This window comes from Glandiceps talaboti, chromosome 4, assembly GCF_964340395.1.
Source record: "Glandiceps talaboti chromosome 4, keGlaTala1.1, whole genome shotgun sequence".
Classification (NCBI taxonomy): Eukaryota; Metazoa; Hemichordata; class Enteropneusta; family Spengelidae; genus Glandiceps; species Glandiceps talaboti.
In genome coordinates, this window is record NC_135552.1 from 19,517,524 (window position 1) to 19,541,920 (window position 24,397).

Consider the following 24,397-nt stretch of genomic DNA (forward strand, 5'->3'; position numbering starts at 1 on the left):
TAGCTTTGGAAAATATATATGCATTGTTACATTGCAATTGCTGAGTCCATGGTGCGTGACGATTTCTGAATAAATGGGATACGAAATCTGAAAAATATTCATGATTGTACGACCATTGCGGAATATTTTACACGGGACCACAGTAAACGTGAAATATACAGTGATACACAATCGTCACTGAATAGTTATACAGGGATACACGATCGTCACTGAATAGTCACGTTAGAAAACCTGGAAAGATATAGGAATACACAATCGTCGCTGGATGATTAGGTTAGAAAACCTGGAAATATACATGGATACACTGTCGTCGGTATACAGTTAGGTTAGACAACCTGGAATGTATTGAGATGAATGATCGTTGGTAAATGGCTTAGAAGACCTGGAAAATATACACAGACACAAGATCATGGCTGGATACTTAGGTTAAAAAACCTGGAAATATAGAGTGATACACGATCGTCGCTGAATAGTTCGGTTAAAAAAACCATAAAATGTTGCCCCCCGGGGGGGGGGGGGGCAAGAGCACACGATTGTCCGTGAATATATAGCTTTAATGTTAGAAAACATGGAAGTATTACAAGAAACACCATCGTAGCTTATAATTATAGACAACATTGAAATATACAGGGCCGGGGTACACATTCGTCACTGAGTACTTGCTCCTTGAAACCTTGGAAATATACATAGTTACACGATCATTTTCAAATACTTTACATAGTACTAGTCATCAAGTGTACGTATTTGATGTACGAGGGTTGTTGATAAACACCATTGGTATGAATTTTCCGGTGTTAAATCATTGAGATTACGGTTGACCCAATCCTAGTTATTGCATCAATGTAAACTGAATCTCCTGGACAACTAGTTCTCTTTAATCACACTATGAAGACACATAAACCTTTGCTCCGCAAGATTTCACCTCATAATAGCGTACTTCTTGTATACTTTGCGGCTTAGATATTTATTGCACAGCTGTGAAAACTATATGCCGCCAGTGAATCTTGCAGACAATGGGTTTATCTCCAAAGTGTAAAAACAGAATATATATGATGATGAATCTATATTTTCTAAACATTTTTTAGTAACATAGATTTTCACTCTTTAAATCGACGATTTTTTCGTTTTCTGGCATATTAAATTCTAATCTGTGGTTCTCAAATCGACATAAAGTCAATGTCACGTTCACAGTAATTTACCGTTGGTGTTAACTAGCTTTCATTGCAGTAACCTTGTTTTAAATACACGATTCATTAAATGATAAATCAATTTTTGGTTCTGAGTTATTTTATGGATAAAATAGGAAATGAAACAATCCAAGCAATAAACGGTAATATACGTCTTTGATTACTCGGACTACTATTATATATGGTATATCGTAAACAGTTGGGGTACCAGCGTTAGTCTTGAGTTTATGTATAGTGCAATTGTGCAATCTTTTGTACAGCGTCTGTATTGTAAGTTACAAAGACATGTCAAAACTGCAAAACGCCTGTGATGTTACTCAGTGAAGGTATTTCTAAATATGAGTTATAGCTTGCGAGTTGTGAATATCAAGGACTCCGACTTTGTCAAAGGAATTCTAATCCGTTTGGCGACGTTATTGTAAAGAGATAGTCTATGTAAACATTATAATTAATGATGTCAATAAACTTGATAGTTCAGTACCATCCATGATATGGTGTTTAACTGTATAACTAATTCGCCATGGGGAACTAATAGGTTGTTTCCAACCCGAATCGTTTACTCAACCAACACTGCTTCATATTAAAAGTTTTACTCAACTCAAGTTTGTAGCTTCAACGTTTTCCGACATCAACTATCCTATTCTAAAGCGTGATCTTTGCCACTCCACTGGCAGATTAACAGTGTCATAAGTTCAATATTTCTCCCTCGATGATTATTTGTAGAGTGCACAGCTCATAAAGTATGTATACGTATAGGACGCTAGAGATGACGTATCCTAATCATGGATGACAGTGATTCATTAGATCTCACTCAGTGGTAAACCATTATTCAAGACTGTTATTTTCAATCTATGATGTTTGGTACCCTTGGCAATCCACACTGTTCCAAACTAATGAAGTTCACAAAGAATCCCCTATAACCAATTTTCAGTATAACACATGTAGATCATATAACACTGTTCTAAGATTCATTTGGGATTACTGTTAATAAATGTTTACTCTAGATGTGAGAAATAATATATTTCTTATATATGACAATTGTGTTTATACTTTGTTATGTCAGTAAATACTAAGCCGTGAAATAGCAGTAACGATGTTACCTCAAAAAAAATGGTTTAATGCAATATTAATGTTTGTAATCAACCGAGTTCACTAAAATATACGTTCCACTTGAACGTTATTAATTGAAAATCATTTATTTGGTATTGAGTGATCCCAAAGCAGTTTAATAAAAACAAACCCACATCAAAATATGTAAATTAACCCTTCATAGCTTGAATAGCCATATTAACCACGCAGTCTCTATATCACAGACTGTGCATAACTCTATTTTATGAATGCTGATATTTTATGTTCGCTGTTTTTGTTTGTGTTGCAGAATGATTACTATACATTTATCATAATTATCTATTTTCCCAGGGTATAGTTTGTAATCCCCTAGCATTGTTATACGTTTGTATTTTCTACCATAATTCACCGTGACGTTATGCATGTAAAACTCGCGCACAGCTGGGTTAACCTAAGTAAATAAAGTCTCCGCAGGCAATCTTTACATAATCGCATTTGTTGAACACCTACTCAGGTGACTAGATACTGTAGATTTCAATCACTGATGTCTTACATGTTCAATACAACAAGCCTCTACGGGACAATTCATCAAATGCCAGATAATTCTACTGATTAATTTGCTTTAAGTGTTTCCAATTGGTCTTGTGATATTGCATATCACGACATGTACGTCAGTGTAATTTCTTTACTACCATTCTGAATGCAAAATTGTTGTTGTTGTTGTTGTTGTTGTTGTTGTTGTTGTTGTTATGATGTAAATTTAGCTGCTTCTGTTGTGTTTTCTCTCCTCAACATGTAATACAAATCATATTGTGTATATCGTCAGCGATCTGCCATGGTATAATTAATCCATTTTTACATGTATATGTTGTGATGCCATGCTTGGTGCTGTTTGTCTTTAAATGTAAATGTCCTACAAAAACTGGTTTCAGTGAACACTCAATAGCGCGGTCGAAATAACGATGAGGAGTGTTTCCTACCAATGAAATTGGATATAATGATAGAATATTGATGTTATTACACTTCGTTCCGCTTGACGATCAGTCAGAGTTCCCCCCATGAGATTATCCTAGCAAAGTACTTGAGACATTTTGCTTTTCGAGATATTCTGTCAATCTATATGATTAAGCCTACTAAAGGAAAAAAAAACGGTCATACAGGTCAGAACATTGAGAACAACAGAATTCTCTCCAGCTATCGTATAAAATTGACGAATACAGTTACACTGCTTAGAACTGCACTGGGATGTAGCAAACAGGGTTATCAATTCCATAGTAAATATACTTAGTGCCGTACTGGGGTGTTATCTTTCAAGTCCAAAGTTACAATGCTTAGTACTATGCTAGGATATATCCATAAAGTATATCAAGTCCAATGTTACAATGCTAAGTACTATACTAGATATGTCAATAAGGTCTATCAAGTCCAAAGTCTGTGTGTATATATATATATATATATATATATATATATATATATATATATATATATATATATATATATATATATATATATATATATATATATATGAAGACAAGACGCTTAGAATGTATGGTATAATGATAATCGTTACAAATGTTAACGTTAACGTTAAGTAGTGACTGATTGGCATATGATCGAGTAACCGAATTCTGACATTGTACAAGTTAAGAGCACTTTTCGACATTGTGACATGGTCATTCACAATGTTCACGGTCACTTGTGATGGGTAATTGAAGCATTTAAGTATTTATCAACGTACTGCAGACATCAATTTAGTTGTTCTCGTAGGTAAATCTTTTCAACGTTACAAAATTGACATTATTTATTCACAACGCATCTTGTGACTTTTTTTTTTATTATTCATACCACGATTGTCCAAATATCCAAACCTGACTTTGCCTTAGCTTTAATACGACCCCAAACCTTGCTGATAAAGATATTTTAAAGATAGTTTCGCATGGGATACCTTTTTCGATAACTCTAAGACACAATTTGCTAACATTCCTTTAGAAATTGGATATTGATTGGTTTTTATGTTATCAGTGTTTTTGATATCCCGTCAAAACATGGCCATGGTGTCGAATGTAAGAAATCCTTTAGTACAAATTGTGTTTTATTATCATTCATGACTTACGATACCATGACGACGTGTAATTTAAGTAAGAATTGTGCATATTTTAATTTCGTAGGATAGCATTGTTTAGATTGTGTATCTGCTCTGAATGAGTCAACAGTACATGAGTAAAGCAATGACTCTAATTAATCTTCGACTGGTTTCGCACCCCGGCGACCTTTTACAAGAAGTTGGACTCGATTTCTGATTTGTATGGTATATCATAACATTCGAATTTGGTTTGCAATATACTCAAAACAGATTTATCCTTTTAATATTCAAGACTCGTAACTGAAATAAGAGGTATATGTTCTTATTATCACCAAGTGTGGTATGTGTGCTGCCTTTCTAAAGGTATGTGAGTACTTTATATATACATATGAATTATTTATTCCAAATTTACAAACCTATAGCAGGTTTACGATGTAGGTGTGCTAATGAAAATGAATGTTAAGAGTTGTAAAGTTGGAAATAAAAACTGGAATTCCGTTGATGAGAATGTATCCTATTTATGTAAAATCTAAATGACGTTATATTATTTGTATCAGCGTCGTGGTAATATCGACAGTGGCCATAGAATACAAAATATGCAAACTAGGTGAGTAAATCAACTTAAATAACAGAGATCAATATACAGTGATCTGACGGCTTTGGAATTGAAATTAGAGGCTGCATATTTCATACCAAACAAATGAATTATTCAACCGATAACTTGTAAATTTGCTATTTAATATGTACCGATTCAGGCATGCTTGACATACAAGAACTATTTTGGGTAAATATTGGGGCGATGACGTAAATGTTCAGCTATGCTCATGAATTTCATTTTTAATTGACGCATTTCATCAATGCCCATGTACACGTTTCGTTATACTCGCTTAAAAACATTTAGGACTTTGACGTAGACATGAATTGGGATATTTACCAGTAACGGATTGAATACAGCATCCAAGACGAAATTTATTTGCGGCAAAGAATATCGGGGGAAATTAAGTCCCTGTCTCCTATTCCCCACCAGGCGTACATATTTGTGTATGGGTGTTTGCATGGATGAGTGGGCTTGGTAACGGCATCTGAACAACGACGAGGTTTCTTACTATATCAAATATCACGAAATCAAAATACGCGAAGAAATAACAAAAAAATCGGCACTAAATTAATTTGATAAATTTGAATTTAGCACATTGACGTATTGTGTGTACGCATGTTTTCAAGTTCGATATTCTTTCTAAAGACTACTATGTGACACTACTATTAAAGTGTCCAAACTAATGCATACAGACTAACTAGAAAAAGCCCGCACGAGTGCGAAACTAGTCGAAGATTCAAGCATATTTAATGTTCCAGTCATTTACTGCTAAACTAACAAGTGCTATACAGTCAACGGCCTATGTAATGTACTTATCACAGCAAACTAGGTTAGTTGCATCATGAAGGACACCATGATAATGACTCCAGAGGTGATTTCAATGTTATCTGTATCATGCAAAAAAATATGACACGGGGTCATACCAATCTCGGTTCGAGATCCTTACTTGTCACAAACCATTTTAGGTGACTAATTTACTGCTAGAAGCCTGACGTAGCAGATGATAATGTTCTACTTCACAAAGTTTAATGATTGATGTTAAGAGGACCATTCTATCCTTCCGCTGACAGCTCCAAATGTCTTATTTACTTCAAGTATCATGTGAAAGAAGTTGTATTTGACAGCGGTAGCACGGTACTGATTGAAAGAAAGAACCGTTTACAGTTCTAGTGACTGTGAAAGACAGAACAAAGTAGATTTACAGTTGATGAATGTACGTATATGTAGCTGCACTTGTAAAGAGCCTATAGGCCGGTAAAGATGCAATAATTGCATCTATGGCATATTTCATTGTCATTTATTCCTTTAGTATGGTGATTGACGTTCGAAATGGCAATATACGTCACAATGAGACAGAGATGCATGATGTTTTATCAATTGATTCTGGTATACACATCTTCACATTAGACGTACGAAGACTCTTATAATAGTACTGTAACGCTAGTAAATGATGCACTAAAATGTTAAATGTTACCACAAACGACAATCGAATGTATTCGTCAACAACCCGTGTGTCAATGATGTATTCACTGCCGATGTTGGATAGCTATTTGTCATACAAATGTACGGTAACGTGAGAACCTGTTGTTACCGCGACAGATGCCACTTTTCTACAGATTGACAGACCGTACCACGCGTATGCATATTTTAATGCATATATGTTGTTTTAGGCTGCAAGGTTGTACAAATCAACAGTACTTTTTCCACCCTGATGTAAAGGATATAAACGGGAATGGAATTTGGCCAGAACATGGGTTATTACATGTCCTTAAACGTCGTTAAAACACAGATTTACCAATTCAATCACATATATAATATGCAATTGGATAAGGAATAGCATATTAACTACGTGACGGAATTAACCCCGTCTTTGACAGTTTCAAACCCGTCTTTGATTTCTTCACTTGAAAACTATTTCAGTTAGTCAAAATGTGAAGCTCTTTATTTCACCCCAGTTTCTATTATTATGTGTTTCAGTAAATTGAGTTTGGTCAGTTAGAAGCAAATCATACAAAATCTGTTTCAACTCGCTTTGGTGTGCTATATCCCAAGCGATGAATAAATGAATATATTATCACCATATTATAATCATGTTAATGTGTAAAATGTGAAAATACCACCCACGAATTGTACTATGACACTATTATTTTATTGTCATAACAAGGTATGTTCGTGTTGGTATATTTGATGATTTTTGTCACAGTTTTTATGATAAAATACTTCAAAAGCTACTCATTGCAGTATATAATTTTATATGTGCAGTGAAATTCACACTCGTTTGAGTTTTAGTAGTGGAGGCTGTAAAATTCAAAGTTCAATTCATGTGCTGTAAAGCACACACATTGATGTGACCTTTAGCAGTGGTATAGAAAGTTGGACTGCTCCCGTCAACATGTACAATTTTTATGCTGCATTCCACAGACTTGTGTGTTGGAAATGTTATTGAAATATCACTCTCTTCAAACTTTCACAGATATGGAACGTGAGAAACAAAACAGCTTAAGTCAATAAATAGGAATATGCGTGGATGAATTAGACCCAGCAACCGTTGATGTTTCGTTCTACTTTTCCATGAATGATATTGGTTTTGAACTTTTGTCTAATTTCATCTGTTACGACAAAATTTGGTATCTGGCCAAATGTTTCAGATGGAGTTCTTTGCTTCAATTGTTTATTTCGGAAACATTAAATATTAGTGTATAGCCATAATTCTGAGTAGCAAATAACGTCTGAAAAGTTACACGAAATGTATTGTGGTGTTTCGTTGCATCATATGTATATTCAAAGTGGCGTTTTCTTTATTCGTATGTGCCTCTTGATAGTTTAGTTTAGTTGAAACCTTAGCCTAGTAACATACACACGAAACAGTACAGGGTTGAAAATAACGTGTTATTCAATTACTAGACGGTAGGACACTGACATTAAATCGCCAAGATCTATTAGAGTTTGCAACGGAAATATTGCAAAATATAAATGTATAACATGTATGTATGCATTTCTGATACCTGCTTATGAACAAAAACTAAGTCCGCAAAACCAGTAAATAGATCTGTCCATTGCTGGTCTGACTATTCGGTCTGACTATTTATGTGTCTCCAAGGCTGCCTAGATTCCACTGATTTGTCAGTATTCAAGGAATCATCTTCGGATGTCAACGAGTACACATATGTGGTAACAGATTACATAAACTTCTGCAAAGAATCTTACATTCCAATAGAGTTGGTTCGCATTATCCCAATTAGAAGGCATGGTTCAACAGAGATGTTCGCGTAAAACTAAAAGTCCGAAGCCTTCAATGCGATTGATTGCATGTAATTATAAAAAGGCACGATATGAGCTAAATAAAGCAATACAATCTGCTAAACGACGATATCGCGGAAAACTTGAAGACCAGTTCGAAGAAAATGACTCGCGACGTTTGTGGCTGGGGTTAGAAGCAGTTACATCCTACAAAAGCAAATCAAATCAAATAGTCGACAGCGATGTTAACCTTCCTGGTCGTCTAAACGATTTCTATGCTCGCTTTGACGAGAAGAACTTAGGCCCCCCTATTGCCTTGATACTGATAACATAGAATCACCTTTTACTACCATTGAGTCTGATGTACGTAAGTGTTTTGTGAGTCTAAATGAACGCAAAGCGCCAGGTCCATCTCATATTCCGTCTGCAGCCCTTCGTCATTGAGCTGACCAGCTGTCAAGCGCATTTACGGACATATTCAATACCTCTGTATTGTGTCACCGTGTTTCAAGAAATCTACTATAATTCCTGTGCCAAAAAATCCCCAGTCACGTCAAGTGTCTGAATGACTATAGACCGGTTGCACTTACATCTGTTATCATGAAATGCTTCGAACGTCTAATCGTAAATTTAATCAATTGGTGCAGTTCGAACAATCTTGAACTCAATGCAAACAAGTTATTATCGATTTTCGAAAGGTTGGTATCACACATACCCCGATCGATATTCATGGTAGAGCAGTTGAAATTGTCACTATTTTCAATTTCCTGGGTATTCAACTTTCACACCGCCAGTCTTGGTAAACAAATACTGAACACCTTGTAAAGAAAGCACAAGAGCGTCATTTATTTTCTCAGACGTTAGAAGAAAATTTAATTTGGAATGAGTCGTCTTTTAGTCAATTTTTTACCGCACTGTCATGGAGTATTTTAAAATATGCCATCACCATCTGGTTTACCAACATCACCAACGATGAGGTGAATGCACCTGAGAGAGTCGTACGAACAGCACAGAGAATCATCGGTACAGAATTACCATCCTTACAATCAATCTATCATTCCAGATCCATTCGTAAATCTACATCAATCATTAAGGATTTCAGTCATCCGGCACATTCATTTTTGAACTGTTACCCTCAGGTAGGCGGTACAGATGTATTAAAACGAAATCAGAACGTGTTAGGACGAGCTTTTATCCATCTGCGATTCACATTTTAAACCAGTCCTAGGATCGTTTACCATTTATTTTAGTGCTATGTTTGTCTAAGCATTGTATCTTTTTAGCATCGTGTGTGTTTTGAATAGTTTGATGTGTTACATCAATTTTATCTTTTGCTTTTACTTTTCACTGACATTTTCTGTGCTACATTTTATTCAATTGTTGTTTTATTTCCAATCTTTGGTTTTTAATTTTATCCACCTCTTTTTATGAGTGCACATAGAAAGTCAATTTCCAATGCACGTTTCTGCAAATGGCAATAAAGTTATATTATGTATGTATGTATGTATGTATGTATGTGTGTGTGTGTGTGTGTGTGTGTGTGTGTGTGTGTGTGTGTGTGTGTGTGTGTGTATGTATGTGGAACAAATGTTGCAAAGATAACCTTTTATTGCGCCAGTATTGCACAGAATAATGCGGATTAAGTTAAAACTCAAATATGTCGTATGTTATTTATTAGAGAGCAATTGTACCATATGTTCACTGTGGTAAAACTTGTTACTCAGCTCTAACCTTCTAGCTGTAACACGGACGCACATCTACATTTGTCGTCTCAAATGTAACGTTTCCCCAATTTCAATAGTAAACGTCATTTTTATATTGGTCAACAGAACTTATTAAACCCATCACAACGTGTATCAGAACTATCATATCTCCGCTCTTTGTACAACTATTAAATTGAAAAACTTAATGGATACTTTGTATGTACAATCACAGACCTTGTCATACAATTGTACAATCGCTCTTCTCTACTAATTGTACTTGTGCGCAGTCGTTAGCCGCGGAATCGTCCACCTGGACCAACAGTGGGCCCGGGTCTTCTTTGTTCCGATGCCATTACTTGCCGATGAACAGTCATATGTACCAGTATTGTTCTGACCGAGAAAGGGGTATAGTGATGTTTATAGCATGAGACTGGGAAGTAAACTTGTAGAAGTTCTCAAAAGTTCGATCAGTGGACGACCGGAGAATAAACCATTACATTTTCAGAATGATAAATGTATGAACTGTATGAGTGTTCATTTTTCAATGGACACACGGCAGCGTTGAAGACTGTGTACGGCCAGGAAATGGAATGTTGTATTGGTATTGGTTTATATGGAACGAGTGTGTCATTAAAGTGGAAACACGACCGCCCTTTATTTGTTTTAGTCAACTACAAATGTTAACAAGGAAATTCTTCTTTCGCCACCATTGTCCTGCCACGTCGTAACTTATGACTTTGGCTTTTTACAAAACGATTTGCAGGAGAAGCACGATTGAGGAAAATAAAGAGACATTTGCTGTAAAAGTGTTGCCTAATGATTTACATGACATTTTACTCTCGCTTCAGCAGACAGTTCTAGAAATTCAATTCGACGTGTTTCACAGCCTAAAATATACAATCCAGAGTAGCTACTGAAATCCCTTGTCAGACATGAATGATTTCTTGGCCACTTTACCCATTATTAGTACCCTTAGTTAACTCTCATACAATTCTAATTGAATGAACTCTCAACTTCACCGATTCCAGATTTCACATTCAATAGAAACGTATATGGTGAAGTGGCATTTCAGTTAAATATGAAATAGTTGCATGGCTCACGCAATTCAAATTATTATTTCCAGTTTATTGTACGTGTATATATATGTTTCAGATGCGTGTGACATTACTCTGAACTTTTCTTCTATTTTAACTATGTAAAGATTGACGGAGCAAGACAGTCGAGGCATTTTTATGCAACAAGAGAACTTCGTTCTGGTGTCCCATGCGTACAGTACCATTTTCATAAAGATTACGACGTGCCGCAATTTGTTCGCAACTTATGTTCGCAAAATTCTAGCAAGGTAATCCCCATGTTGCAATTGCAGAAGCATTGTTTGTCCTGAGAAAATATCAAAAGAACCGGCAGTGCAGTAGTTTAGCGATTGAAAACAAATAGACTTTTCTATGGTGTGTGTTTTACCCGTTGTGTAATGATTTCATAATGTATGTTGATTTTTATTAAAGTTTTAGTTATTTTTTTTACGATTGGCGACTAAAAAAGCATTCGCGATATCAATAATCTGTTCTCAACCTGAAAAAATTACTTCGCAAATCTAATCAACCGAATCTCTATCCTGATTCGCAAACACAACAAATAAACACATTCGGGAGCTATGACAGTCTCAGAGCGCAAATCGCATGCAGTACAGGTTTTGTGAAAATGATACTGTATTCTTGTGAGATTTTAGGCCATAAAATGTCGTACAAAGCTACGACTATGCGATACTTATCTATTGCTTGTCTGTAAAAGCAAAATTAAATGTCATCTCTCACGCATTTTCAATAAGTATTCGTTTAACAATTGTAAGCTATAAAAGTGTTCGTTTTGCACAATCATGACCAGTGTCGTAAAGGAACGTTTCTCAGCACTGTGTCTTTAATATCAAGATGTCTTTTTTTATGACAAGTGCCATTATGAATCTATATTTCATTGCTTCTTTCAATATTTTCAATGAGTCGAAGTAGTACATCTAGTGTTTTCGGCCTACGGCTAGAATCATCGACAAGTTATTGCACACCATTGTCAGGAAACTACTACAAAACGAACCTGTCAAAGCTTATCAATATAAGCAGCTTGCGCAAAATTGTCCAAGCGATTAACATCTGACAGGAACATTTATGTAGCTGCTACATATAACAGATGTTGTGTCACGTGTGTTTGTTTACTGTCCGTTTCCATCGCAACGTAACATAGAGCAATTAGTATGCTAGGAAAATCCGAATCGATTGGTATCGGATCATTGCAGCATTGTTTCACCTTATACAAACTGTATTAAGTGACAATTGTTTACATAAATCTCCGTTATATCGATCCCGATTTAAATTTTCGAATGTGAACTGCAGTAGACAAATTACATACAAATATGATTTGCTTAAGTCAACACTTTCCTGAAATTATGTCTGTTTCGTAGCCTTCGGCTTTATTTACCTTCCATAAGGGAAGACAGTATTACAGAGTCGTCTATAATATTAATGTTAATATTACTCCGAATACGATATCTCAAAAAATTATGCCATCAATTCTAATGAAACTTAAGACGTGTGTTTGTTATGCAAATCCCAAGAACCGATTAGAGTTTGATAGACAGCCTATGCATATTGATGACTTGTTTGCATAAATATGGATTTTTTTTGTAATTAGGTGTTGCCTCAAGAGTGCAAGCATCAAACTGAATATACTGGACTTTCATTGGTGATAGTATATCGCATTTGTTCTATATGTTTCGATGTAGCTTATAATGTTTAATGAATCATTCGCCTAATTAATTCCTTTTGGTCATTGGGCAATATCTTAAGAATTCAAGCTTTACACTTTTAAATTCTGTACATCTGTTGTTGATAAAATGCGTACTGTAACTATTGTTGATATTGCTTTTCTTTTGCAATATTATTAGTGTTTACCATTGTGGGGATACATCGTTTATAGTATACAGCTAAGAATGTTATTCAACATGGAGCATATTATAGGGATGACGTCTTCCCACATATGTCCTTTTAAATATGTTCTTAATTGCCTGTAACGAGCGTGTGTTTAGTCATCATTGGTCTTGCAATAGCTAAACATTCCGTATCATATTCCAACAAAGGGTTAAATAAACATTTCCAAATATGCAATTTGGCACATAAGCAACTCCTCCATACAATTTGAAGTTATAGCTATCATTATCTCGATAAAATAACAAACACTTTAACATGCAAAATTTACATTTTTGACATAGAAAAACATTCTTCTTCACCTTAATGACACGTGTTCAGATTGACTCTACTGTACAGATTGAACACGGATTGTATAGACTGACCACTGATCACATATCCTGTCCACATCAGGTGTTTACATCGTGCGACTGCTGTTCTCTAAAAACAAATTTTTGGCTGCGGAAATGATTTAAGCAGACTCAGATAGCGATGATAAATGACATGTATGTATGTATGTATGTATGTATGTATGTATGTATGTATGTATGTATGTATGTATGTATGTATGTATGTATGTGTGTGTGTGTGTGTGTGTGTATGTATGTATGTATGTATGTATGTATGTATGTATGTATGTATGTATGTATTGCCAGGTATAATGCGACCATACAATGTGTTGGATTCATGGGACACACGTCGTCGCTTTACATTGTCTACATTGAAAGACTTCGGTATATTAAAATCAATTAATCACGGCAACACCTATGTTCTCTTGTATATGTCATAAATGTTACAAATATGATAACCCTTCGATGAAATCGAAACCAATTCTCTAATATTTGCACAAGCAAATGGTGGAAGTGGAATCAATATTTTCAATGGCAGTTGTTTTAAAAGTTATCAGGGAAAGGTACAAATAGAAATCGACTGGGTTGTTGACCGATCACGACAACCCGGCATACGTGACAGGAGACAACTTTAATGCTCCGAGCCTCACTCTACGACGTCTAACACTTGAGCAGTATCGTACAACTCTCCATATCACATGCCACAACAAATGTAGAATGACGTCACTCCAGCAACTTCATTGCTAATATAATGCAGCGCCATGTAATTGACAATCACAAACTATGTATTGAATATGCAGTGTCGTAAAAATCTAAGCTAGATCGTTATCATTTCAGTAGTCTAAAAATAAGGGCACTATATGCTAAAGCATTTGGCCATTAAGTGGTTTCATTATATATACAATTTCTTATCTTTACGCTCTGTAATTTCATCCATTTTATGTACAATCGTGTAATCGCTAGATCGTAATACACAATTCCAACGTTTAGAACAATTCTTCTAGGAATGGATAAAACATATTTAAACACAGATATAGTTAGTAAGTCGTTATTGTATAAGGCCGACGGTTTTCCTTAGATGTACAAGATATAAAAGTGTTGTGAAGACACGTTTTTGTGAAAGTGACGTCACAGCACATGTATAAGCAGACCACTAACGATTGGTTTACTCTCCCGCAACACTAGAATAGATGTAACGATATAGCAGCTGCACTACTACTTTGCAAAAAATGCCGATTTTATCATTGGCAACTCGGCATTGGATTGGCGTCATTTGTTTTGAATATTCATACCGTTCCAAAGTTAAAGGACACGAGCATTTACAGTCAAAAGCTGTTCCAGCTCGACTCAATTTGGTAAGGCAATGAAAAATCGATTTTTTTGTAAATGACCAGGAAATCATATTAGAACCTTCAGACTTACGAAGACTACGTGAACGATGGGCACAAGAGAGAATGACATATTAGGCCAACACTATTGTAAACATTTTACTTGAAATATTACCCCTAGATATTACAGGGCCTTGCAATTAAATTTGAACTGTTTTTCTTTGCTACATTTGTTGATGAAAATCATTGCACAAAGTTATATGTATAAGGTACAAAGGGACCTAATATAAACATGGTTCACCTTTTGAAATTGTTTTAACCCCTAAAGTACATATTAATCTCACGTTATGACTATTAATGATTAATGCATAATTAATCATATTATGAGAGATGTTCTGAAGAAGATATACCTTCCAAAACATGACATTTAAGATATCATCTTTTCATAAACGACCTACCACAGACCAATTAGAAAATGCTGCATAATAACTGTGTATTGGTACCTCGATGCAATACCGTAAATGATTTAGGGCAAGGCTTGAAATGTGATGTCGTATCGCATGATCTGTTTTATGACTGCGGAAGACGTTGCCATATATTGACCCCAACGTTATGGTTCACTCTGGGGTCTATACTAAATATCAATAACTGTTTATTGGTCTACAAACTTTTACATATCAAGATTAGATTTCCAACCTTAAAAGTCTGGGTTGTGTAAATTAGAAGAAAAATATTTAATAAACCTATAAACCCGATTTGTCCAGGGTTGTGAAACTCTTTCGTCATTCGAAAACGCTACGGTGTGCTTAATAAACCGATCAATCAAGGTCATTATCAGATAGAGAGCACAAAAGGAAATATATCCTAAACTCAAACAAAACTTGTATACCTTTTAAATGGAAACCAGATCAACCATGGTATTTAATTATGTGTACAACAAGGTTGGTGCCTACGTTATAAATGGTAAAGTAACACTCGGTAATATGTCTATATAAAGAAAGTGTATAATGTTGTTGAAGACCGGAGAGAAAACCGTTCGTAAAGAATCACTCTGGTTGCATAGCAACCACGATCTATAAGAAATCTAGTCTTAGAAACAAAATGTTTTTGGTATCACTGCTACCAGATACTAATTACTTTGGATCTAGTACACTATTCATTGTTGACATCTCATCAGGTAGTCACGGGTATGCCACACAACATGACGTCAGGATACGCGGTCTTACATCTAAACAATCAGTCCTGGTTAACTCCATTCCACGTAATGTCAACATGGATAAGCTACTATTAGTATATAAAATAATATTTTTATCATCATTAGTTTGTAACATATGAACCATGCACACTTACTGCTAAATTAGGACTGTTTGGCTCCCTGTAGAAATGTACACAATACATTTTTTCGAACCCTTGTGTGCACAATTTGATTTTGACATCACGACATGAAACTGTCAAACACAATTCATAGTACGATATAGCTTGACTGCGGATAAGAGTTCTTATTTTAAACAACAAAAGCTGATTTAGCAATAAGGGTATATTACATATACTCGTATAGAGCTATGATTTAGCCTTGCAATGTTAACTTATAGCAAAGAATGACTGTCACTGCGTCATTCGTGACGACGAGGTCACACAATGAGGTCACACGATGTACCATCATAGTGAGTCTCCGTTTGGGGAGGTTCATACATTATTGATGTTTGTACACGGACAGGTGTTTAAAGCACATAGTAGTGACGTCACAGAGTTGATATTCATTTCATGGTGAGAGTATTTTGCTTGTTTGGTTTTCATCAGAAGCATGTCTATTTACCTTGACAAGGCTACTATGTATAGTTTAAGAATAGGAAATGTAAATGTATGTGTATATTATAACACACAATACGAACCCCCATTTGTGCTAGAAAAGGAAATTTCATTATTGGCACATATATCTAACTTTCATATTTGCGTAACAACATCATCATTACTTTTTAATAACATTCCATTGAAGAACATAATTCAATTTAATTCAATTTGATACACTAATGAACACACAGTTATGTCTAATGAACACATTGGCATGCAGTGTTGTACTTTCTGATCATGTTTCGGGTATATTATTGGATGGAATACTAAGAATTCGTCATAGCAAACATCATCCGCAACTATGACCGGGTCTCTGTTGGAAATTGCACAGTACAGCCAATCTTAGTTCAATATGGTTTTATTATTACCATTTGACAAAACGTCAGTAATGTAACACTAGAGGCATTCACCCAAGTACTATATTTAATCACAACCTTAGCACACATCGCCGTACAAACACTATATAACCAGGAAAGGAACTGTTAATGTCATGGTATAGTTACCATGATTCATTCTTTACTTCAAATATAGAACTCGTTTTACTTTATAATTATCCAGTTCATGTGTGATTTATTTGTAAAAAAAAGAATAAAATAAAGTCAGAACGGTTCGAGTTTTTGGTGATTTACAACACGTACGTGTCCGTATGTGAGTCATAAGCGAAGAGAATGAGAAATGGCCGACTTTTAGAATAGTGGTAGTTTATCAAATGTCATTCCTAATGAAAGTCTCACATCGAGTATAATGATGAAGAATATAACGTATTTACCTAATTTACAGAAGTAATCCATTTGAGAAAATCACCTCTATAAGTGTACTAGCACTTCGATTTGTTGCTATCATTTTGATGATAATAATCTTCTATAATTCAAATGATTTTGGGGACATTTTTCAAAGGCAATAACGCTAATAGCTTATGCCTGCACTTACGTCTGCACTGTACGAGCTTCTTATGACGTTCTAATCATGCATAGACAGAGGGTGTCTATAAATGTTTGTAATTATACAGGGGATCAATATGACCATACCTTAATGTACTAACGCTTAAATGCCATACACGGTCAACCATGCTTACTTACTACTTAAAAAATCAATTTAAACAGTATTCAGGAAAGAAAAGGCAGATGTCATGATGTTTTGACTGAATTTGATAGTGTTGAGTAATCCACCACTCTAAGTGATGACACTTTATACGTCACCCTCTGATAACCTTTATAAACATTTCTGTCACTGAGTTTTGTAGGAGCATGTCATGGAATTTGCGTTTGCCAGCGCTATCAAAAAGAACCTTTTAAAAAAAATTAATACAAATGTTTATATTCCAGTTCTCTCATCAAGTTAACTGTGGCCATGTTATGTATTATTGCTTTCATGTATTCATTTCTTATTACCCAAAGAATTAGTTAAAGGACATAGTCGGTTGGTATTGTTTTTTGCTTCGCCAACTTAAGGTTAAAAACTACTTAGACATGTGAGTGTTCAGTTGTAAATCGCAATTTAATCAAAGTAAGAGAACCATTCTAAATTCACATCTACACTCGACAGCACATACACAGACAGGTTGAGGGGTAATTGAACTATTACCCAATCGATTTGATGGATTCTACGATAGACAGCTTAAACCATGTTTAATTGATTTTGGACTTATTCGCTAACGCACGAGTTTACTACATTGCATTTAATATTTTAGTGAATGGCGTAATCCTTTTTTTTTTTTTTTTTTTTTACATCTAAGCGCGCACAGGCCACAGTTGTACATTCACACTGAGTCGCTGAGAGCTCTTATATCGCACTGCTTGTCCGGAATATCTTTACTTCAATTATTGGCAAGCCGTTTCTTAATTTATATTGACGTCCAAGTCTTCAGCATCCGATATCTATCATTTATACGTTTGCCAAAGAGATCAAAAACAATTGCGAAGGTCAGACACCACATATATCCGGTACATAAATCAGCGACTGTCAGTAGACGACGTTCTAATCTTTTCCATCCCATTATGTTGACACCACGGTGTTATTTCACATCCCTATGGTGTTTTATTTTCAACGTAGTCACGTTTTTGCTTTCTTTTCGCATTACACTTAAGATTGTTTGTAAGACCAAATAGTCTTTCTCTTTCTCCAAATATATGACTTAGAAGTGGCCACAGCTATCAAGTATACGTATTAATTTGCCATTCAAGAATGTTTATATAAGTTAGAATACCCCATTCAATTTGTATGAGTGTCTGGTATGTCTCAAAAGAAAATCTTTCGTGTCTAGCAACTGCATTTTAATCGTTAGGACTGAGAGCCTTCAGTACGAGGGAGGAGGCGGGAAGCGCAGTTGGTTGCAAAAAAAAGTGACCCTCCAATTCCACTTTGTAAAATATGGCCTCCCGCAATTTCATATATCTTAAACATGACCCTTCCCCATAGTCAATCCCTCTAGTCAATGTTTTTTTTTAAACAAGAAAGAAAAACAAGAGAATTAAATGCTCTCAAAAGCGGAAAAGGACCCGAATCTGAGATTCTATTGTTAGTACTCTATCCACCGCTGCCACTACATTGATAATTTAATGACATTGCTTGTTTACCACCACCACCACCACCACCACCACCACCACTACTCCTGATACCATGACTTAACGTTTATTCATTGCATGGTTGTCAGCAGCAATTTGGCTGGTATGTTATTATGTTCTTATATTACGGTACAATGGTGACAGCGGTGGGATGTGGCAGTGATGTCAATGGTGGGACTACAAACATCACAAAACCATGCCAAGTCAGATTATGAAATGAGCCAAGTAAAATATGACTGTCCCTCAATTTCATTTTTTTTAAATGTGGCCCTTCCCTAAGAAGCGATTTGTAAAATCTGACCAACCCCCTAATTCCCCCGGCCCTCCCCACTTGTAAACACTGAAGGCTCCCTTATGATATATATATATATATATATATATATATATATATATACATACATATATACATAGTATGTACACACAGACAAACATACATATACTTTTAACATAATGAGGTATACACGATAGTTAGTAATTACATTACTTACCTGACACTGTACAGAACGTCTCCATTTGGAAACAAATGTAGCAGTTTATTACTCGTGGTCACTTTATGAATTGATGCACGTTTCTCGTTGGCAAAGAAAAGATCAGGAAACCAGAGTTTATCTAGCAGTTTTGTGTGTACGGCGACTTTTCCATCATACTCTGTGAATGATAACCTTGGATCGTTCCAACGTTGACGCATAAATATATCCATACTGTAACTCTGAAGAAAAAAATGAATGAACAAAAAGATGAAACTGTTATACTTAGGCCTAAAAAAATTTGGTTCCAGTCACCTGACCCCACCTAGTTTTTTTCACTGCCGACCATAAACTTTTTTTTACGTATTCGAGAAAAAAATACAATAAAATCGCGAAAATTGTGAAGTCTCACGAGAAATAGTGGATAGTGAAATTGACATCAACTTAAAAAGACGATGTAAGCTATAATGGCTGTACATCTGATGGGAAGAAACCAATAACACTGAGACCATATTGAAAACAACGGAAAACCGAACTAGACACTCACACATGACAAAAAGGTCGAATCTCTAAATCTTGCCTATATAGCATACAAAAACAACAGTAGAAGACAACTATGTTTCCACAAATGACATATTGAAATGTCAAATGAAAGCCAGTTAAACCTCGATACAATGCTTTCAAAGATTGTTTCATCAACATTGCGTCATCTTGTCGTCTGACAAGACAAAAATTGACATGAGTCTGGCACGCATACATTGCTACTATATATCTCAGCGGTTTGACCACCATCTGTTTAACATTATGGTAACCTAACGCTATGAATGTGTAGCAATATAAACCATATTTTCATACCTATTTATCAATTCATAAATTCAGAAGTCAAATTCTTGCACACACAACGCACATATATAAATGTACCCATTCGTATTTATTTATTTACTAATATTTATTTATTTATTTATTTATTTATTCATTTATTTATAAACGGCAATGTATCCATTATATGTGTTTTTCATGCAATTTCAAAATACAACAAATACAAATACAGATTTAAAATACAAATATACGTGACAGATGCAGTAATATTGAACACCGAGAGGACCTAATGTCTTATGCAAAGCCTTGAATTTTCCCATTTGCTCGTATTTGGGTACAGAGACATTTGTTCTGTCGAGCCTCTGGTATTACTTGATCTTTGGTACAGTTTTGGTAAAGATCTATACATTGAATATATCAATTAAGAAAAATAATATATTCTTTAGGATGTTCAATTCTGTGACCGAGCTGAAGCTCATAGCCATGAATAACACTCAAAAGTATGTAATGGAAATTTAAGAACTGTAGTTTCAGCTGTGAACCAAACATGGGAGATTCGTTATATATATACACACACGGTAGTTTGTATTGAACAGCGGGAGGGAATTCTTACACATTTTTGAAGGGACAACAAGATTTACAGAGACGAATAAAAGTCAGACCGGCTCAGTTATTTCTAACAGGAAGTCATAGAGGGACTGTGGTCTGACCTTAAAACTCTCCCGAGATTTTTTTGGATAAATATTTGAAAAAAACTGCATAATTTTATGTTTGGTATATTTGTTTTTATTCCACATGTTCATATCGGTTATTTATTTTGTTCGGACGGGAGTTATGTACCCTGGAGTTTTGTATTTAACCCACTCGTCGAGTGCTTAGTTCACTCTCACAAAAGTCACAAATATGACTCTGAGGTGGAGGTCTGAAGTTGGCATTCGTGTCTAACTGTCGAAGTTCAAGGTAGAGTCAATTACTGAAATTACATAGCTACAACTGTCGAAATTTAACATCAATTTGTAAATAGCTCTTTCGAAAACTCGTGTGTGTGTGTGTGTGTGTGTGTGTGTGTGTGTGTGTGTGTGTGTGTGTGTGTGTGTGTGACTGTGACAGTATAAACAGTTACCTGATATATACTTCATTATGTGGCAATGTTAAAAATTACCTTGCATGTTGTACTTGTCTATATTTTATATGAGAAATAAACTGTATTTATTCACATTACGTATTACTAAACACAAAGAGGTTAGATTTCATTTAAATCTTATGCCATGATTACTCTTCATTATCGATTAGCACGTAATAACAAGCTGCGTTTACCTTATCAGGTTTTGTACACATGATTTAAATCGTTTTTTAATTTGTAACAGTAAACCGACACTAATAACTGACTTCTTTTCCTCTCACGTCTTCCTGTAAGCGACTGACCTTGGTAGATATGGTTTAATAAAACAGGTGTGACTCCTTTCTCTGAACGATGGACTTGGTAGATAAATATTTTATAACAAAAACAACATAAAATCAGTCTTCTGTCCATGTGATCGACCTAGATAGATATACCTGTGATTTGGCCTGCCTAGCTCTATTTGAATAAAACGTGATATTATTTGTCTGTGTGTGATCGGTCTTGGTAGAAATGTTTGTATACGCAACTAATGTAAGTGATCCAATCGTTTACACCGCCATATTAATGAACTAAGTAATATAAAAGCTGCACCGGCTCAATATAATTGAAATTGAAAAGATGTAATCTGAGGTGTGTGATCAAATCGCCTTTGTACACCATTAAACGATATTAGCGACCCAAGGTCTAGTGCAGTCAGCTGCCGTGCATTGCACGTTGATGTTTAGTAAGTAAGGTCCCATGTGAATCATTGATAAACTTGAAGGAGACCGTTCAACTTTAATAAATTTAATGCGCTCTCCATTATTTTTTTTATAGATCAAGAACAAGAAAACTGTTTCCCACGTACCTAGCTACCTGCCTAATTAGCTACCTACATAACTGCCTGTCTCAGTGCCTGCCTCCCCCTCTCTCTCTCTCTCTCTCTCTCTCTCTCTCTCTCTCTCTCTCTCTCTCTCTCTCTCTCTCTCTCTCTCTCTCTCTCTCTCTCTCTCTCTCTCTCTCTATTTATCACTCTGTTTTACATCCAATAAATATTGAATCAAATAGTCTTCTGTTTTATAGTCAAACTATTTAGTTTAACCCATGTCAAAATCTGCAGACAATATGGAGCCAAGAAACAGGTTGCTACTTTATCAAAAGACTGATGCCTGTACATTTTTCTCGTTTGCAAACATTTTTTTTCTAAGTACGGACGAGGGGCGTTGTAAATGCATAAATCCTTCCATAATCTAACAAAACCACATTTTATGTTGCGACAGTTAAATTGGATACACTCAGGAGAGCTCATCGTGATAACAGTATAAGAGAGGAAGATGACAATTAGTGAAAGGAAAGGGGAGTGTGGTTTCATTTGTCAATAGTTTAGTAGCTCAGTGTGGAATTTCAGCTTTTCGTTAATCAGTATAAAGTGCATCGTAATAGTGTATACCTGGCTTGGCGCACGTCTTAAATTTCATTGCGAGTGTACAAACAGGCCTAGGTCTGTATTTCAGTTCTTTCAAGACATAAAGCAAGTATGACAAAGACAAGACTCTCAATTCATGTACGAGGAGATTTTAGTTGATTACACTGTAGCAAATGTTTGTGTCATGGTATCTCTGAATGTCGTGATTGAAGTTTTAATTCAGAAATTAGTTTTACAAAGGTAAACATCAACTGCCGCTTGTCACTTTATGTATGCTAAAATTAAGGGAAATGACGGCATATTGTTTTTGCCATTTCCAAGCCTATTCTTTTCCTTACTTTTTCTCGGTTGATGTTGACAACAATAACGGGGGCTTGCATGTTTTTGTGATTAAACTATTTTTGTTATTTTCAAGTACACTGGTGGTGGTGGACGGGGTTGCTGTCGTCACCGTTATGATGTATCCGACCACGTTTGAGTTAATGATCACAATGTATTCCTACAGTTTAATGGTTTGTTTACTACCAAACCAGAGTGACTATAGACGGCACGATATCTTTTACAACTGCCGACATCAGACCACGGACGAACGGAACATGTTACAAACAGGGAAAGTAAACCATTGAAAATAACACTTGGCACAGCATGTTAGAAGTACAGAGACTTGCATTACATTCCATCATTTGATAAGAACAGTTTTATGGCCACTTTATATAATGGTTCAGACTCACAAACAAATGTCCAGTTCCCCAGGCATTTCATGTACATATAAAGAGGCCATAAAACTGTCCTTAGCAAACCATGGTGTGTAATACAAGTCTGTGCTGTGTTCCAACATGCTGTGCCAAGTGTTACTAATCCAATTCCGTTGTTTACTTTCCCTGCTTGTAACAGGTTCTGTTTGTCTACAGTCTGGTGTCAGCAGTTGTACATCTCACACAACGTTTTGTTGTTGGTATAACATAGAACAAAATACAGAGACGGATAGCTTGCAAGCATATAAAATGATACATTTAATCTCACTGTGAACACAAATAAACATCACTGTCGGATGAAACAAGAAAGATTCAAACACAAAACTGTTTATTTGTGTTCACAGTGAGATAAAATGTAACATTTCATGAGCGTGCGCATTATCAGTTTGTGTATTTTTTTGTGTGTAATTCGATGTAATAAAACATCGTGCTGCCGTAACTGTATAGTCTTGCTGGTTAGTAGTATATACCTCGTACACATTGACAATGTGTTAAATTTTAAAAGTAGACATTCGTTTATAGTTGTTTAAGGTGTTGTCTTTTGAAATTGTGCGTTGAATCAGATACTTACCATTGTTGTTTCTTTGACACTATCAATGGTCCCAATGAACATATCACATGTGACATTTACGGGAGGACCTAACAATAACACAGAGAAGAAGATATAATCATTTAGATAGAACAAACATCTGAGTCTGCATCACTGAGCTTCATGACACGAAGCACTAACTTCCAGGTTAACAATGAAAAAAGCATGATAAAGATCTATAATGCTAGCGCTATAAATAGTAATGTGTTTACAAAAACCATCTGTTCAGATCGTATTGCTTTTCATTTAAAATCATACTTCTACCATTCCATTGCCTCATAGTAGGGCATTTAAGGGCAAGGTGTATGTTTAA

At 35.4% G+C, this 24,397-nt stretch overlaps 1 protein-coding gene across 1 annotated transcript in view; it reads right to left on the minus strand.

Annotated features, from left to right (window-relative positions):
* The window catches only part of LOC144434278 (glycine receptor subunit alpha-2-like), a 51,627-nt gene that overhangs the window by 11,540 nt on the left and 15,690 nt on the right, over window positions 1–24,397 (minus strand). The window contains exons 6-7 of the mRNA XM_078122732.1: window positions 24,067–24,134; window positions 19,415–19,635 (exon numbers count right to left, since the gene is read on the minus strand). Coding sequence (XP_077978858.1) covers window positions 19,415–19,635; window positions 24,067–24,134 — 289 coding nt within the window. The remainder of the gene's footprint in view (window positions 1–19,414; window positions 19,636–24,066; window positions 24,135–24,397) is intronic.